This window comes from Elephas maximus, chromosome 13, assembly GCF_024166365.1.
Source record: "Elephas maximus indicus isolate mEleMax1 chromosome 13, mEleMax1 primary haplotype, whole genome shotgun sequence".
Lineage (NCBI taxonomy): Eukaryota > Metazoa > Chordata > Mammalia > Proboscidea > Elephantidae > Elephas > Elephas maximus.
Genome location: NC_064831.1, coordinates 90,699,865 through 90,718,483, shown reverse-complemented (window position 1 = coordinate 90,718,483; position 18,619 = coordinate 90,699,865). Strand labels below are relative to the sequence as shown.

At 37.6% G+C, this 18,619-nt stretch overlaps 1 protein-coding gene across 2 annotated transcripts in view; it reads right to left on the bottom strand.

Moving 5' to 3' along the window:
* The window catches only part of LRRC28 (leucine rich repeat containing 28), a 256,470-nt gene that overhangs the window by 206,203 nt on the left and 31,648 nt on the right, over window positions 1-18,619 (bottom strand). For both annotated transcript variants that reach the window (XM_049906154.1, XM_049906153.1), the window contains exons 4-5: window positions 8,834-8,871; window positions 8,122-8,259 (exon numbers count right to left, since the gene is read on the bottom strand). In XM_049906154.1, coding sequence (XP_049762111.1) covers window positions 8,122-8,259; window positions 8,834-8,871 — 176 coding nt within the window. The remainder of the gene's footprint in view (window positions 1-8,121; window positions 8,260-8,833; window positions 8,872-18,619) is intronic.

Below are 18,619 nucleotides of genomic sequence, written 5' to 3'. Positions count from 1 at the left end.
TAACATGCCCAGTACATCCTTCTTTCCTCTCTGTCTAGTCCCTTCTTTTGTAAGTATCCAATTTAAAATATTAAACCACAGAATACTGTAACCTCCTTTGAAGTCTGGGTCCATATTTTGTTCACTTTTGTGTTCCTGCTTCCTCTAGTACATCATGTGGTACTTTGAACAAACAGATATTTGTTAAGTAGATGAAATGAAAAGCCTCCGAGGTTATGCAGATAGCCCACAAAATAGAGAAAGTCTGTTTACATTATATTGCTGACCATGTGTTTAGCCTGGTGACACCATGGAGGCGCTCTAGCAGAGATTTTTTTTTTTTTTTTTTTAAGCGATAAAAGTGCAGCTATATTACCAACACTGCTGTGCAATCAGTGAAAAGCTGAGTCTCCCTAGGAGGGTAAGTTGCTCAGAATTACTACAGCATCCCCCTACGGAGGGTGATGTGGGGTGAACTGCCCTGTTATTTGGGGAGGGGGGTACAATAAGACCTTTTGTGTTCTGAGGATTCCTAAAGAGGGCTGCTCTACCCCCTTTGACTTGATCACTGGGGAGGCAGGCATAACGGAAGAGACAACTGGCAATGAAACTAGGGCTGACCCAGTGTTTCTGGGGCCACCTCTCATTCCTAGAAACTGTAACCTGGGATTTCAAGCGTGGAGCACCCGTGACCAAGAGTGGGCTCAGCCTCCCTGAAGAATCACTGCAGCCTTCACCATTACGCATCAGACTATGCCAACAAGTGTCAAAAACGAGGTAATACACAACGGCAGAAGCCCAGAGACTCCAGTTCCCTCTGTGTCTTCTGCTCCTTCCCACCTCCACCTTGGACCAAAATGTGCAGAGATTTCAGAACAGTGTAGGTGGCAAGTAGGACAGACCTAAGAAGAGATGCTCAATTTCATTCTAACAAAGCAATGCAGGAGATATAAAGATTTTAAAACCAAACCTGTTGCTGTCGAGTCAATTCAGACTCATAGCGACCCTATAGGACAGGGTAGAACTGCCCCATAGAGTTTCCAAGGAGCACCTGGTGAATTCGAAATGCTGACCTTTTGGTTAGCAGCCACAGTGCTTAACCACTACGCCACCAGGGTTTCCTAAAAATTTCAAGGGGGTAAGAAAAGAAAACTTGGCCATGTTTGAATCACCAGTTTTAGGAGCAATTCATACTAGTTATACGTAGCACATATTTCTGTTTTTGTGCATACTTTTAGCCATTAAAGTATAACAGAGACTGCTTTAATGTTTTTAATTTGGGCTAAAAATCCTTCCTTCTTGGTACATAAAACAACTTTTCAAGAATAAAGCATTAAAAAAAAAAAAAGTAGGCTGATTTATATGTCAGATCCAAGTATCATCTTTTCTTAATTCCTGGTTACTTTTTTTTAGTTACTTGTTAGCGCAACTGTGGTAAAACCATTTCCTTTATGGGGCCTTTTGCCTTGGTTCTTTGCAAAAACAGCTTCAGAGACATGTTTTTCCTAAGCCCTGAGGAGTTACCTTTGCCCCGGTTTTCTACCCCAAAGGTTTTGCTACATTTCCTAGGTAAGCAGTAAACACTTGGTTTTATGCTTTTTGTCTGGTCCTGGGCTGCCGCCTGCCCTGTGATTGGTATCCACCTTGTAGGGATGGGTCAACATACTATGCAAATGAATTTGCTATAGATTATGTAAATGAAGTTACTATAGCCTCCTATGCAAATGAAGCATCTGTGGCCCACCAAGAGGGGACTGGTCATGCCTTGAAATTGACAAGGAGCTGTGTATATACGCAACCAATCCCACAGAGGTTTTTCAGATAGAAAGAAACAGGAAGAGAAGCAGCAGGAAGAAGCAGAAGGAAGAAAGAAGAGAGAAGAAGCAGAAAGATAGAGGAGTCAAGGAACCTACTAAATGAGCTGTAACACTGGTCAAGAGCTATAACACTGAAGACAGCAACAGGCCGGGATGGGGCCCTGTGGCAGAGTTGGTGGTGACAGACAGTAGGGCCAACAGGAGCCTGTCCTGAGGGGGCCAAGAGGAGGCCTATCTTCAGGGGGCTAAGAGGAGGCCTGCACGGCCCAGAGGAGCTGAGTGAGCTGTCCTACGATGAAGAAGGGAGACTTTGCCTACATGCTTCCTGATCCTGATCCCAAGTTGTACCATCGCTTCCTTAATAAACCACTTAACTCTAAGTAAGTTCTGTGAGTTCTGTGTGGTCGCTGCAGCAGATTACTGAACCCAGATGAGAAGTAGAGAGTGCCGTGGAGGGAACAGCTCCCATGTGTCAGAACTGGTTAAAAAAACGTCTGACCTCCACCTCATGAGAGTCAGCTTCGGGCTGATCCTGGTCATTTTCCCTGGTGAAGTCAGACAGGTTCTGACGGCACCACCACCACTACTATTACCACCCTTTTACAGCAACCTTGCCGCACAGGAGTCCACAGAGAGTTTACAGCAAATCACAACAGAATCAGGCTTCTCTTGATTATCAAGAATTAGCTGGTTTTTCTGACTCCTCCAATATAATATCCATCGGTCTTCATGGTCTTTACCAAGGGTGAAGCACAAAGTGTTTGGCAAATAGCTCTGTGATGATGGAAAACTTTTCCCAATAATCCTTTATTTGTAGGTGGATAGTATTTCTATTCATAATAAATCACATTATTTTACTTACTCAAATTAGAAAAAAGCCTTTGAACGAAAATTGGTTTAAATTTGTTCCGTATCAAATAATGTTATAGTTTTGATACTGAAGGAAAGAGAAGAAAAATATATAAATGTTTAAGTGCTGCATAATTTTAAAAAATAAAAGAGAATGCAGGTAAGTGATCAGATGAGAAATCAATCATCTAACAGGAATTCCACTTGCAGACATGACAGGGTAACTGAGGGCAGGCTTACCTCCCACCAAAATATGACATTAAAACCAGACAAATATATGAAGCAATTGTTTTCAAGCAATGTACAGGAAACATAGATCTCTGGAAGCTGAAGGGGGGTTTAATAAACAGCATTATTGGAGCCAAAAATAAGTTAATGACCTAGAAGACAGATCAATACATATCAATCAACCTGAAGATCCAGAGAAAAAAAATATTTAAACAACAAAGAGAACAAAGCCTCAGTAACCCACGGAACAGTATCAAGTGATCTAACTTCTGTGTAAGTGAAGTTGCGAAGGATAAAATGTAGGCAGAAAAATATTTGAAGAACTAATGATAGAAAACTTCCCAATTTGGGAATCTAGAAAATCCCAAAGCTAAATATAAAAAATCCTATATTGTGGCACAACATAGACAAATTGCCAGAGATAAAGAGAAAAAAACTAATGCACTGAATTACCAAAACCCACCCACTGCCATCAAGTCAATTCCACTCACAGCAACCCTACAGGACAGGGTAGAACTGCCCCTCCCCCAGAGTTTCCGAGGAGTGCCTGATGGATTTGAACTGCTGATCTTCTGGTTAGCAGCTGTCGCACTTCATCACTACACCACCAGGGTTTCCAAATACACTAAATTAATGGCATATAAAAAAAATACGTACAGAGTAACAGAAACCCTGGTGGCGTAGTGGTTAAGTGCTACGGCTACCAAACAAAGGGTCGGCAGTTCGAATCCGCCAGGTGCTCCTTGGAAACTCTGTGGGGCAGTTCTACTCTGTCCTATAGGGTCGCTATGAGTCGGAATCGACTCAAAAGCACTGGGTTTCTGGGTACAGAGTAACAACGATAAAAATTACAACTGACTTCTCATCAGAAACAATATGCAGTCAGAAGACAACAGAAGGATATCTTTCAGGTGCCAAAAGAAAAAAAAATTGTCAACTCAGAATTCTGTAGCCAGAGAAAATATTCTCCAAAACTGAACGTGAACTGTAGTTTCACATGAACAAAAATGGGGACAGTCATTGCTAAAGAACTGTACTACAAGAAATACTAAAGGCAGTTCGTCAGACTGAAGAAGGGAAGTTATGGCTGTTGTTAGTTGCCACAGAGTCAGTTCCGACTCATGGGAAACCCACATGGGCAGAGCAGAACTGCTCCACGGGATTCTAAGGCCGTAACCTTCGGAGGCAGATCGCCAGGCCCGTCTTCCAAGGGAACCACCAACCTTTGGGCTAGTAGTTGAGCACTTAACCATCTGAATCACCCAGGGACTGAAGAGAAATGATACCAGATAAAAAAAAAATATATGAAGAACACAGGAAATGGTAAATATATGATAAATACAAAGACAATCTTTTTTTTTATTCTCTTAATTTCTTTTAAGGACAAATGACTGTTTTGCAAACATAATAACATCATATTGTGGAGTTCACAGTGTATATAGAAATAACATACACGGTGGAACAGCACAAAGGAAGCAGGGTAAACACTATTTGCCTTTACATTTTCCACAGAGTGGTACAATATTCTAAGCAGACTGCAGTAAGTCGAGGGTTCATACTGTCAACCCTAGAGAGAAGTCAACAGGAAATAAAACGGGCACTAAAATACACTAAAGTAATCTACGGACTGAAGGGAGGTACAGAGGAACCTCCCTTCCTGGTAGCGGGGCGGGGGAGGGGTAGGGAAGGGAGGATTTAATTACAGTTCAAAAACAGAAAGTCACAAGCAACACCTCTCTCACCCTAACAACTTAAGACAAGCTGGATAAGCTACATAATCAGAGTCTTTAAAACCCACCAGAGACACAGGACACAAAGAAAACTAAATGAACTCCAAAAAGTGACAAGCCCATTTTAAAAGAGAAGAGCTCTCCAGCTGCTAACATTCTTGACCAAAACAAAGGGAGGACAAAGAATCTACCACAGACAAGGGTTCAGGAGAAACCAGGTTAACTATTAAGGGCTATGTGCGGACTAAACCGCCTCCTCCCAACTCCTTCTCACTGATCTTCATAGGGGCAGGAACGCTGAGGTAATCTCCCCAGTCTACTCCAGGCTTTCAGCTAAGGAAGTCTGGGGGAAGCGGGGGTGGGAAGTACCAGGAAGGGGGAGAACAGGAATGTCCAGAGAAATCTCTCAGAGGTAATACCCACCTTCACGGAATACAGGGAAGCCACAGTCACCCCTCCACAGACTAACACTGGGGCAGCACGGCTGCAAAGCAGGAAGACACCTTCCACAGATGAAAAAGAAGAACTGGAATAGCTTCTAAGTACCTGAGAAGATGCTCAACACCACCAGGCAAGAGGGAAGTGCAAATTAAATTAAAACAAGGCAATGCCATTTCACACATATTACCCGTTGAGGATGGCTTAAAAATATATATACACCAAACGTTGGCAAGGATGTGGAGTAATTGAAACTCTCATATATCGCTAAGAGAAGTGTAAAATGGTACAATTGTTCCGAAAACTGTTGGGCAATTTCTAAAAAAGTTAAATATACACCTACCCTAGGAACCAGCACTCAGGAGTGGTCCTGAGTATTTGCTTACGGGAAATGAAAACATGTGTCCCCTTGTACAAGAATGTTTACATTAGCTTTATTCATAACACCCCCAAGCTAGAAAAAACCCACATGCCCATCAAGAGGACAAGAGTTACACCTATTATAAATTAATACAATGGAATACTACTCTGTACTTAAAAAAAAGAACAAATTACTGACATATGCAACAGCATGGATACATCTCAAAAACATTATTTTGTAGCAAGAAGCCAGACACAGAGTACATACTATATGGTTCTATTTATATTAAGTTCAACAACAGATCAAATTAATCTACGGTGATAGAAATCAAAAGTGTTTGCCTACGGCAAGTAGATTAAAGAGGCAAGAAAGAACTCTCTGGAGTGATGGAAAGGCTCTATGTCACGTAAGAAGTCTGCACACACTATAACGGACTATGTAGAAGGGGCGATCAATCAGACAGCAATGGGTGTCTACTATCATCAAACAGGGACAAGGTAGTCCCTTACATTTTGTTTTTTAAACTACAATTAAAACACCTTTCCACAGTATGTCCACAAACATGGTCAAACATTTGGGGGTGGGGGGGGAAGCGGGGAGGGGATGTACCTAGTTCCTTAACCATTCAAGTTATAACATTTAAAATTACTACATAAAGAAAATCAAATAATTAGTAAGGCCTAGTCCACCACTACTCATGGTAGCCTAGAGAAAAAACAACTACAGATGGCTCCTTCAGAAGTTCTCATTCAAAATACACAGCTATTACTACGTATAATTTTACTCAAAACAAGTAAACCCAAATGCAGACAATAGAAATAACGCTGGGAAAACAAAATCAGAGGTAAATGTCTCAAGTCTCTTTGTGCAACAAGGTGAGATATAAATAAATAATTACGAAAGCAGTCAGGAAACATATAACCTTTTGCGGTTACTAGGAGGCAGGCAAGGGTGCTGGGGGTACATCCTTAACCTCTGAGACTGTACAATGGGAGGAAATGACCACATTCTAAGGCCACAAAATGTTTTCATATTACAGGAAGAGGCAGAATAATAGAACACACAGAAGCACAGTTTAACGGAGAATGATTAACAGAGTTCCTTACACATTCTCTAAAAGTATATAAAGAGGGATTTACAAAGACAGTGTTACATCCATGCATGCTGATTCCACAACACACCTTGTATACGTTTCATATATGAAAATATAAAAGACAGTCTAATTTCCTGAGTATGTGAACATATAAATCTGATGAAAATTAGAATAAGGAATCACTGGTAGACCCAGATTACATGGAATAAACCCTAAAGGTAAGATCATATTCCTACGTTGCCTTAAAAACGTTTCTATCAACCATAGCTGGAAAATAAATAACATACTCATTATATGAGGTTAAAAGTTATGTTTTGAGCAGAGTCACTGCTGTCACTTTTATAAGCACTTCTGGACCTACATATAAATGCAGGTACGGAAAGTCTCATAATTAATCAGTTTCTATGTTTCTACTAAAACATTCAGAAACTTCTGTACTTGAAAAAAACTCTTAGAGAAAATACTTGTTTAAATCACAAAGCAACAAAGATTTTTTCCATTCATGGATTTAACATGAATAGTTTTTAATATTCTTGTATGACTGAAGTTCCATGACATGTCACAATTTGTAATGCTAAGTCACAAACTTCACTTGGACACACTGGAAGACTGGTTGGTATTCAAGGGAGTCACTAAGTAGAAATAATCCCAGCCAATTGCCCTGTGTCTGTATCTTTCTCTACTCAGCCTGGAATACATAGTAACTTTCATGTAATACCTGAAGCTCTTCTTTTTTAATCATATTTCACCTTTCTTATGTGACAAATGATGCATGACAGAGGAATTTGCAAACGTGTGGATTCACGAGGAAGGACTCTGGATGCCCCTCACATGAAAGTCAGAAGGTTTAAGGTGTGGCTCAAGAGAATGCAGGATTTTAGTGCTATCCATTAAAAAAAAAAAAAAAAAAAATTGCTGTCAAGTCACTTCTGACTCATGTATGTCAGAGTAGAACTATGCTCCATAAGGTTTTCGGTGGCTCATTTTTCAGAAGTAGATCGCCAGGGCCTTTCTTCTGAAGTGCCTCTGGGCAGACTCAAACCTCCAATCTTTCGGTTAGCAGCTGGGTGTGTTAACCTTGCCACCACCCAGGGACTCCCAGTACTGTCCATATGTACATCACAATCTACTGGGTGTTCAGTAGACAGAACTGACGGTTAATTCCAGGACTCAAATTTAACTTCTGCTGCTAAATTCTATGAAAGTTAATGTATACCAATGGCCCTACCAGAGTATGAGAGAAAACACTGTATGTATCTGCCTTTTGGATACTAAAATAATTGCCTTCTGCAAAGTTCACTTAAATCCTCTTGAGTAATATTGATACGTGAACTGACTTTTTGTCCAAACATTTGCCAGGGCAGTGATTCTAAGGAGACACGGATGCCAGCGTAAAACTGTAGTAACTGCAGCTTCAAAACATAAACGCTGCTTTCTATGTTTGCAGCTGAGGAAGGACTCTTGGTCACATTTTACCCACATTGCTTATTTCATCTTCAGACAAATAGACTATCAAATACTTACAAACGTACCCACAGTCCACTGCCTGGACACTCAGTGGGAAACATGAATAAAAACAGATTTGAAATAAACAGGGGACCACTGTGTGCTATAAACTATGATTACCTGGAGGTAGGAATTGTAGTTGGTTATTAGCTAATCGAAGATGACGTAAAGCTCTCAGACGACCAATCTCTGGGCAAACAATTTCTAAGGCATTGTCACTAAGATCCAGACACTGGAGTTTTACAAGGGACCCAATGGCTTCAAAAAGACAAAAACAAACAGCGAAAACAACATGAATTTGACCCAAGTGTTAAGCCAAATACTTAATGTAACTATTCTAAGCTAAAATATTTTTATAATTAACATCCTTATCTCCACTGCTTACAAGATAGTAAAAACACTGATTGAACTCAATTTTATTGAAGTGACAATACTTCTGTCTCAGGATGAAATATAATAAACTTTAAATAATACAAAAAATCACCTGAATAAATAATTCACAGAACAATACAAGAGGTCATTTTTACCTAACTACAATTTAAATTGATTTTATATTTAGAATGGTCCATCTTATTATTTACCTAACAACAATTTACCTAATAATAATTTACCTCCCAACCATTATAACCATTTTACTTATTTATTTAAGCATAATCCTTAATTGGACTTATTCAATTAAGATAAAACAGCTTTGAAGCTAATACAAAGATGTTTTATAATTAAAATTCCCTATTACAAAAACCAAAACAGCTTGAAAGAGACCATCTGTTGTACTTATTAAGCAAAGGTGAAATGTTAGTGTCTCCTAACTGAAAATTGGAAGGTCACCTACCTTCTGGAACAACAACTATGTTGTTTGAATGAAGGTACCTAGGGAAAAAGAAAAGAAAAACAGCTATTAGCCTTCAGTACTTTTGCTAGATAACCAGTTTGTAAAGGCTCAGTTAGAAATTCATCAAACATAAAGGAATCAAAACTTTATTTTACACCCTGCTTTAAAGCACCCATATAAAACACAGTCATTACAACTAACTTATCATACTTTGAGAATAATATTTTATGCCAAAATTGCAAATATTAAATCTACTCTGTGTTGGCTATTTTAAAATAAAAACATGCCCAACAGATAAATTATGAGGTATTTTTTTTTAACCTCATAAAACAAATTACTAGTTTTTTTGTTGTTGTTCATTTTAAATTATTCAAGTTTTCAGACATATACCTTTTGTGTAAAGGGAAATGAACCATTGAATAAAGGGAGATGCAATCTTTAATTTCTAAAGGAAAACTTGACAAAATAGTCAGATTAAAGATATTTCCAGCCAGCATGCTTATGAGAACCAAGAATGGGAGATTAAATATTCATCATTTACAATATCTATAGAAATACTCAACTGCCAAGGTACAGAATTTACTCTACAGCAAAAGAAATCTGGTAAACAAGAAATCCAACTCTAAAAGAAAAGTTTACAGGGGCTGGTAAGTCCAGGAAAGCCTAAGTAAAAACACCTTTCCCAATGAAGTGTCTTTAGCACACCCTGGTGGGGACTTGATGCAATTGTTAGTAATGGACTATTCAGAGTGAATCAATAAAGCGACTACTGGGAGATCAAAAAAACTAAGAAAATAAATTTAAATCACTAACTTTAAAACAAGAGAATTAGATTTTGGTAAACTTTATTTTCAAATCTATAGTTTTATTTACTGGACCTCAATGTTCACAAAGTATTTTTAAATATGATTTTGAAATTTTCTTCTGTATTTTTCAAGTCTACTATCAAATGCTATGATGTCATTGAACATAGATTCAAAAAGGAAGAATTAATTTTACAAGGACTATTCATTGTTCAATTAAGTCAATTCTGTAGCAGGTATTAACCTGCTGGATCTAACACAATTTAACCAAGTACACTGTTCTATATAAATTTTATTCCTTGCTTTGTTTACATGAAATGATGCCACATTTTAAACCAACACTCTTTAAACATTAATCTTAGGAATGAATACCTATTAGATGACCCTAAAAATTCTTCGTGACACACATACACACATACCACGTATTTGTTATACAAAAGCCAGTGTTTAGATAGCAAAATAAAGACATTGCTGGTTGAAAATAATTTCTTCAACAAAATATTTGCCTATTCTCCAAATCAAATTTTTTATAGGTTATACTAAAAAAGGACGTAAAAATGTCCACATCAAAATATGAACTGAAGTACCCACTATTACATTGAAATAAAAAATTTAACACATTAAATGATATAATAATGAAGATACAGTATGAAGAACTATGGAGTGCTCCCAATCCTGACTTCACATTAGAATCACCCAGGGGCCTTCGAAGTACTGGGGCCCAAGAACATCCCACACCAACTAAGCCATCTTTTCTCGGGGAGGAGGGTGTATCAGCTCCTCGGTATTTTTTTTTTTTTAACTCTCCAAGTTATTCTGATGTTCAACCAACTGAGACTCATGACTGGTTTAGTGGATCAGAGAACAAGCTCTGGAGCCAGATTGCCTGCATGTCGACAGCCATGCAACCACACGACAATAACTTCTCAGTTTCTTCATCTGTAAATGCAGGTAATAGTAGTTCCAACAACACAGGGATGTCGGATTGTAAGGATTAAATGAATGAATAAATGCAAAGTACTTAGAACAGTGCTTGGCACATAGCAAGAGTTCAATAAACACTGCTGTTGTTTTTATATTATTACCACTATGAGCGTGAGTCATTTGTAGTCGCAGGCTTAGTGCTTTAAATTGTAAGTCACTTCTCTTTACTTAATCCTTGTATTTTGGAATAGTTGACACATATTTCAGCGGTACCAGCTGTCTTCATACTCCTCTACTCAAATAACACAGAAACTCTCAGTCACTGCTGGTGGGAATGCAAAATGGGACAGTCACTTCGGAAGACGATTTGGCAGTTTTTTAATAGTTAAACACAGACTTATCATGCAACCCAGCAATCACAATTCTAAATATTTATCCAAATGATTTGAAAAGTTAGGTCCACACACACACAAAAACCTATTAACAAATGTATACTGTAACTTCATTTGTAATTGCTAAAGGACAGAGGCAACCAAGATGTCCTTCAACAGTGAAATCCAGGGAAAAAAAAATATTACAGCTCATAAACAAGTTCAGCAACGTTGCAGGACACCATATCAATTTAGAAAAAGTAGATGTATTTCTATACATTAGTAATGAACAATCCAACAGTGAAATTAAGAAAACAATTCCATTTACAACAGCATCAAAAAGAATCAAATACTTAGGCACAAATTTAACAAAACAAGAGCAAAATCTGTGTAGTGAAAACTTCAAAACATTACTGAAAGAAATTAAAGGAGACCTAACTAAATGGAAAAACATCCCATGTTCATGGACTGAAAGAGGTAATAATTGCTGAGATGGCAATACTCAGTGAATTGATGTACGGATTCAACACAATCGCTATCAAAATTCCAGCTGCCTTTTTTTACATAAATTAACAAGCTGATCCTAAAATTCACATGGAATGTTGAAATTTTGAAAAAAGAACGCAGTTGGAGGATTCACACTTACGAATTTCAAAGTTTACCCGGAGCTACAGGAATCAAGATTATGTGGTAATGGCATAAAAACAGACATACAGAGCACCAGAATAGAATTGAGAATCCAAAAATAAACCCATGTGTCTATGGCTGACCGATTTTTGATAAAAGCACAAAATCATTTCAAAGGAAAAATAGTCTTCTCAACGAATGGTGCTGGGACTAGATATCTACATGCAAAAAAATGAATTTAGAGTCTTAAATCACACCACATGTAAAAAATTAGCTCAAGATGGATGAAGGACCTAAATGTAAGAGCCAAAACTACAAAACTCTTAGAAGTATGGGTAAATCTTTTTGACAGTAGATTAGGGAATCATTTCTTAAATATGACACCAAAAGCATAAGCAACAAAAGAAAATGTCCAATTTAGGCTTCAACAAAATTAAAAACTTCTGTGCTTAAAAGGTCACTATCAAGAAAGTAAAGAGACAACTCACAGAAAGAGAGATCATATTTGCAAATCATATGTCTGATAAGCGTCTAGCATCCAGAATATATAAAGAACTCTTAAAATTAAACAATGTGATGACAAATAACCCAATTTAAAAAATGGACAAATGATTTGATCAAACATTTCTCCAAAGAAAACAGGCCAAGTGACAGTCTAGCCGCTTCCTGGAAACTATGGGGCTGCTCTACTCTGTCCTAGAGGGTCGCTATGAGTTGGAATCCACTCAACGGCAACTGGTTTTTTGTTTTTTAACATGGAGTCAAGGAGCCTTGGTGGCACAGAGATTAAAGTGCTCAGCTGCCAAATAAAAGGTAGGTGGTTCGAACCCACCAGCCACTCTACAGGAGAAAGATGTGACAGTTTGCTTCTGTAAAGATTTACAGCCCTGGAAAACCTATGGGGCAGTTCTACTCTGTCCTATAGGGTCGCTAGGAGTCTAAACTGACTCAGTGGCAATGGGTTTGTTTTTTTATTTCTCGGTTTAACACGGGGTCAGCCATGAGTTGGAGCTGACTTGACAGCAACTGGTTGCTGGTTAACGGTGATACAACCTTGTGAATATACTAAAAACCACTGAACTGTACACTTTAAAAGGGTCAATTTTATGGTATGTGAACTCTCTCTCTCAAAAAAAAAGAAAAAACCAACTAAACATGCAATTACAATACGACTCAGCATTTGTACTCTTAGAAATTTAGCCAAGAGAAATAAAAACTTGTATTTACAAAAGAACACGTACATGAATGTTCATAGCAGTTTTTTTGCAGTAGACAAAAATTATAAACGTCTGTCAGTGGTGAATGGTCAAACAAACTGTGGCACACAAAATTTAAGAACAATAAAAAGAAACAAACTTCCACTGCACTCAACAACTTGGATGGATATCAAAGGAATTATGCTGAATGAAAAAAAGTCATTCCCAAAAGGTTACATAGTCTATGATTCTATTTGTATTATGTTATTACTAGACGAAATTACAGAGAGGAAGAAGAGATGGGTGGATGCAAGGATACGAGGGGCACAAGGAGCTGGGAAGTGGATGTGGTGATAAAAGGGCAGCACAAGGGATCCTTATGGTGATGGAAGTGTACTATGTTTTGATTATGGTGCTGATTACACAAATCTACACATGATAAAACTACATAGAACTAAACAGATACTCACAAATGAATGCATACAAAACTGGTGAAATCTAAAAAAGATCAGTGGATTATATCAATGTGAATTTCCTGATAGAAATCTTGCACTATAGTTATGAAAGATCTTACCATTGGGGGACTGGGTGAAGGCTACACAGGAGATTCCTGTACCATTTCTTACAACTGCATGTGAATCTATAGTTGATTTAGAGAATAAATTTTAGTTTAAAAAAAAGGAAAAATAAAAAATTTTGCTGGCAAAAAAAATCCAGAGAATAATATGGAAGTAAATATAGAAGATTTTTTTCTCATTTTTAATTTCTTTTAATTTACTGCTTAAAGCAAAAATTAAAATAATATATTTTGCCATTTATCCATTTATTGTCTTTCAATTCCAAATCTACCTTCTTTGCCCTCTTCTGTGACACACACACAAATATGTAAAATGTAATAATAACAGCACAAAGGATAAGAAAGAGTAACTGGAAGTACTGTTGTAAAGTTTTTATATTACATATTAAGTGGTATTATATGAAGGTAGATTGTGATAAGCATAATATTAACCATACAACATTGAAAAAAGATAGAGTTAATAATCCAATAGTGATGATAAAATGGAGCTTTAAAATAATTTAAAGGAAAAAAGGAATAAAGAAAAGACAAAATAGAAAACAGATGGTGGACTTAAATGCAATCATATCAGCAATTACATTAAATATAAACGCTGTAAACACTCCAGTTAAAAAGTCAAGATTGCCACACTGATCAAAAACGAAAAAAATAATTAAGGTTGACTTTAACAAAACTTTAAATATAAAGATACAGACAGGTTAAAATAAACAATGGTAGTTCCAATTCAATACAAGCTCACTAGACAGATCCTTTTTACAAGTAACAACTAAAACACTAAGAAAAAGTCTTTTGTAGTTCAATTAAGTAGATGATTTGCATAGGAAAAGTTTTTTATTACATCCATTTGTTTGACGATTTATTCTATATCATAATTCCAAATAAAGTTAACATACTAAAAAATAAAGAAAATAAAACTAAGAAACCACACACACTCACAATGGCCTGAAGGTACTCTGCACAGTACCCAAAGGAAGCCAATCCTGGGAGGGAATCAAAATTTAGAAGGAATAACAAGGGGTGAGCCCCCACCCCCGCCCTATTTTAAACAGCATTTAGTCTAACGCAGGGTACAGAGAACTATCATGTGAAGTGGCTGAAACTCTAATGGAAACCCGCAGTCTTGCTAGCCTAAAAATACAAAGGACAGAGTTCAGGGAAACCACAGTCACTGAGATGTGAAGAGAGAACACCAAAAAGGAAAGAGCCAGAGATGGAAAACCTCAAATTCTAGGTATCAACTTTAAAGCAACAGGTGACTGCAGACCATGCATATGTGCCACAAACTCCAGTTAAAAGAACTAGGATGAGATTCAAGGTGCCACCACAGGCAAGGTTTACTGTTTGAGTCAAACCAGGTAAATTACTTCCTAAAACAAAAATATCAACACTCTTTAAAGGAATATAATAAATCCCAGTCTCCAAAGCATAACATTCACAATTTCTAAAACATCATCTAAATTACTCAACATTACAGGAAAATATGCTCCGTTATCAACAACAAGAAGGTAAACAATGGATGTTGTTACATGCCGTCGAGTTGGTTCCAACTCAGTGACCCTATGTACCACAGAACAAAACACTGTCTGGTCCTGCGCCATGCTCACAATCGTTTTTATGCTTGAGCCCACTGTTGCAGCTACTGTGTCAATCCATCTCATTGAGGGTCTTCTCTTTTCCACTGATCCTATACTTTACCAAACATGATGTCCTTCTCCAGGGACTGATCCCTCCTGACAACATGTCCAAAGTATGTAAGACGCAAGTCTCACCATCCTTGCTTCTAAAAAGCATTCTGGTTGTACTTCTTCTAAGACAGATTTATTCGTTCTTTTGGCAGTCCACAGTATATACAATATACTTCTTTGAATCGTGGTATTGGTGAAAAATATTGAATATAATAAACAATGGATGGCAACCTCAAATAACCCAGATTTTGGAATTAGCAAACAAGGATTTTTTTTTTTAAGTAGCTAATATAACTACACATAGTGATCTAAAGTAAAATATGCTTGTAATGAAAAGATAAGAAATCTCCGAGTAACAGAAACTATTTTTTAAAGGACCAAATGAAAATTTAGAACTAAAAAATTCACTAGATAAGATGAACCTCAGAATGACAAAGGAAAGAGTCAACGACCTTGAAGATAGATAATAGAAATTATCCAATCTGAAGTGCAGAGAGAAAAACTAAAATTAAAGGAACATAAGCAAATTTTTTTTTTTTTTTTAAGCAGAGTTTTTGGAGTCCCAGAAGGAGAGACAAAATGGAGAATAAAAAACTTTGAAGAAATAATGGTAAAAATGTCCCGAATTTGGTAAGACATATAAATTTAACAGATTGAGCCTGACAAACTTCAAACAAAAACACATACCTAGACACATAAGTTAAACTACTGAAAACCAAAGGTAAAAAGAAAGTCTTGAAAACAGACAGAGAAAAATGACACATTATATAAAGATGAACAACAATTAAACTACCAGTGACTTATTACTAGAGTCTATGGAGACAAGAAGTCAGTGGAAAATGCGTTTAAAGGGCTCATACGAAAAAAAAAACAAACTGTCAAGCCAGAATTCTACAGCCATTCTTATAGAATTCAGTTTGGAATATTATACTACAGTCTTCTTTAACTTTGTGATTGTTTCATCATTTTTAACGCCCCATGGGTATTTTCTTTACTTTAAATCCCAAAGTAAGTATTTAACAAAAGACAATACCAATTTGTAATAAAAAATTATTGAGAACACAAGAATAAAAGCCATGGTAGACAGCCTCTAAGATGGCCACCACTGAGCCTCACCACTTGGCACTCATGCTGTTGTATAACAGCCTCCCCCTCAAGTATGGGCTAGACCTGATGACTTGCTTCTAATGAACAGAATATGGTAAAATTTATGGAATGTCACTTCAAAGATTTAATTACAAAGAAACTGTGGCTTCTGTCTTACACAACCTATCTTGCTTTCTTGCTTGCTCACTCTGATAAAAACCATGTTGTGAGCTACCCTGTAGAGAGGCCATGTGGCAAGGAACTGACGGAGGTCCTGGCCTGAGGAAGAGCTTCGGTACCCACAAGGTACTGAATCCTGACAACCACCACGTGAGTGAACACAGAAGAGGATTCTTCTTCAGTTGAGCTTTCAGGTGAGCCCAGAGCTCTTGTCAACAACCTTGACTGAAGCCTTGTGAGAGACCTTGAGGCAAAGCCATCCATACAGATAGACTGTGCCCAGATTCTTTACTCACAGAAAATATGAGATAATGTTTGACGTCTTAAGCCACTATATATTGGGGCAATTTGTTATGCAGAAATAGATAATTAATACAGATAAATATCTCCTTAACACAACAGGATTCCTATAAGGAGCCTTGGTGGCACAACAGCCAAGAGCTTGGCTGCTAATCGAAAGGCTGGAAAAGAAGGAATAATATTATCTGTATTTGTTAACATGAAAGTATCCTAGAAACCCCTAGAGAATCAATGATAAAACTAACTCAAACAATCAAAGAATTCATCAAGGTAGCAAAATATCAAAATTAACATGCCAAAACCAGTTTGAAGACATAACAGGTGAGAAAACTTCATTTACAATACCAAAAAACAAAAAAAGATTAAATATTTAGGAATAAACTTTAGCAGTGTTTAAAACCTAAATGAAGAAAACTACAAAGCATTCCTAAAAGACACAAAAGTAGACCTAAAGAATGGAAAGTCATCCTTATTCTTGAAAATACACATTGAAGTATTTAGGGATAAAGTATTTAGGGTCACAAAGTATGTAACTTACTCTCAAAGGGTTCAGAAAAATTAAATAAATACACATGTACTAATATAAAGAGAATCAATGTAAAAATTGATAAAGCAAATGGAGTAAAATACTACCAAAAATGTTTAAACTGAATCTAATCAAAAGGAAACAATCAACCCAATTAAAAAATGGGCAGAAGATATGAACAGACATTTCACCAAAGACGAGATTCAAATGACCAACAAGCACATGAAAAGATTCTCGACATCATTAGCCACTAGGGAGATGCAAGTCAAAGCTACAAGATACCACCTTACCACTATAAGAATGCCAAGAATCAAAAAAAAAACAAACAAACAACAACAGGTGTCGGTGAGGTTGTGGAGAAACTGGAACCCTCATCCACTGCTGGTGGGTATGTAAAACGGTACAGCTACTGTGGCAAACAGTTTGGCAGTTCCTCAAAACGCTGAACACAGAACTACCGTATGATCCAGTGTCTTAGGCTGGGTTCTCTAGAGAAGCAAAACCAGTAAAGCGTATAAATATATATACAGAGAGAGAGAGATTTATACCAAGGAAATGGCTCACGTGGCTGCAGAGTCTGCAATGTCCCAAGTCTGTGGATCAGGATAGAGGCTTCTCCTGATTCATGTAGCCACAGGGGCTGGCAAACCCAAGATTGGCAGGTTGGAGAGCAGGCCTTTTATGCACAGGCTGTGAAAATCAATGAATCCCAAGATCAGCAGGCAAGGCTGCAGGTAAGCTGCTAGCTCAAGTCCCAAGAACCAGAGATCAAACAAACAGGAGCCAGCTGCAGGATCCAGAGCTGGCAAAAGCCAGAACGTCCACATATATTTGGATGCAGGCCACACGCCAAGGGAACTCCCTTTCAACTGATTGGCTACTCACAGCAGATCCCATCACGGGGGTGATCACATATCAAATCTCAATAGGGAAGCAACAAAATTATACAACTACCAGAACACTGAAAATCATAGCCCAGCCAAGTTGAGACACAATTTTAACTATCAGAGTCCACCCCTTGTCAACTTGGCACCTGTTCGCATCACCTTAAACCACATGTTATCTCTGAATAAAGATAATTATATAGTCATACTTGCACTTAGCATGATACAAAGAACACAGGTACAACCCAAAATCCACTAGCCCCGTTTACAACTTATATAAGTGAAGGAAACAAAAATATTTGATGTACACATACGAAACAGAAATATAACAATTACAGTCCTTGTTTCTGCTCCTGATCACATGGCCATAACTGGTATTTAGAAACTACCTTTTCCCATCACCCATTCTGTATTCCCTTTGCCCTCACCAAGCACCTCAGCTGGTCGTGGTTCTTTGCCTGGTGGCGTGACACAAACCTTCATTCCTGAAGGGTCAAGGCCATTAGTAGTCATGTCAGAATTGGGTTGCTGTAATTTTCCACTGACTTTAATTACAGGGCATGGTAGTACTAAGAGACACCCTAAAGGATCTCCTGCATTCCAGACATACTCTGGTAGCGCAGTGGT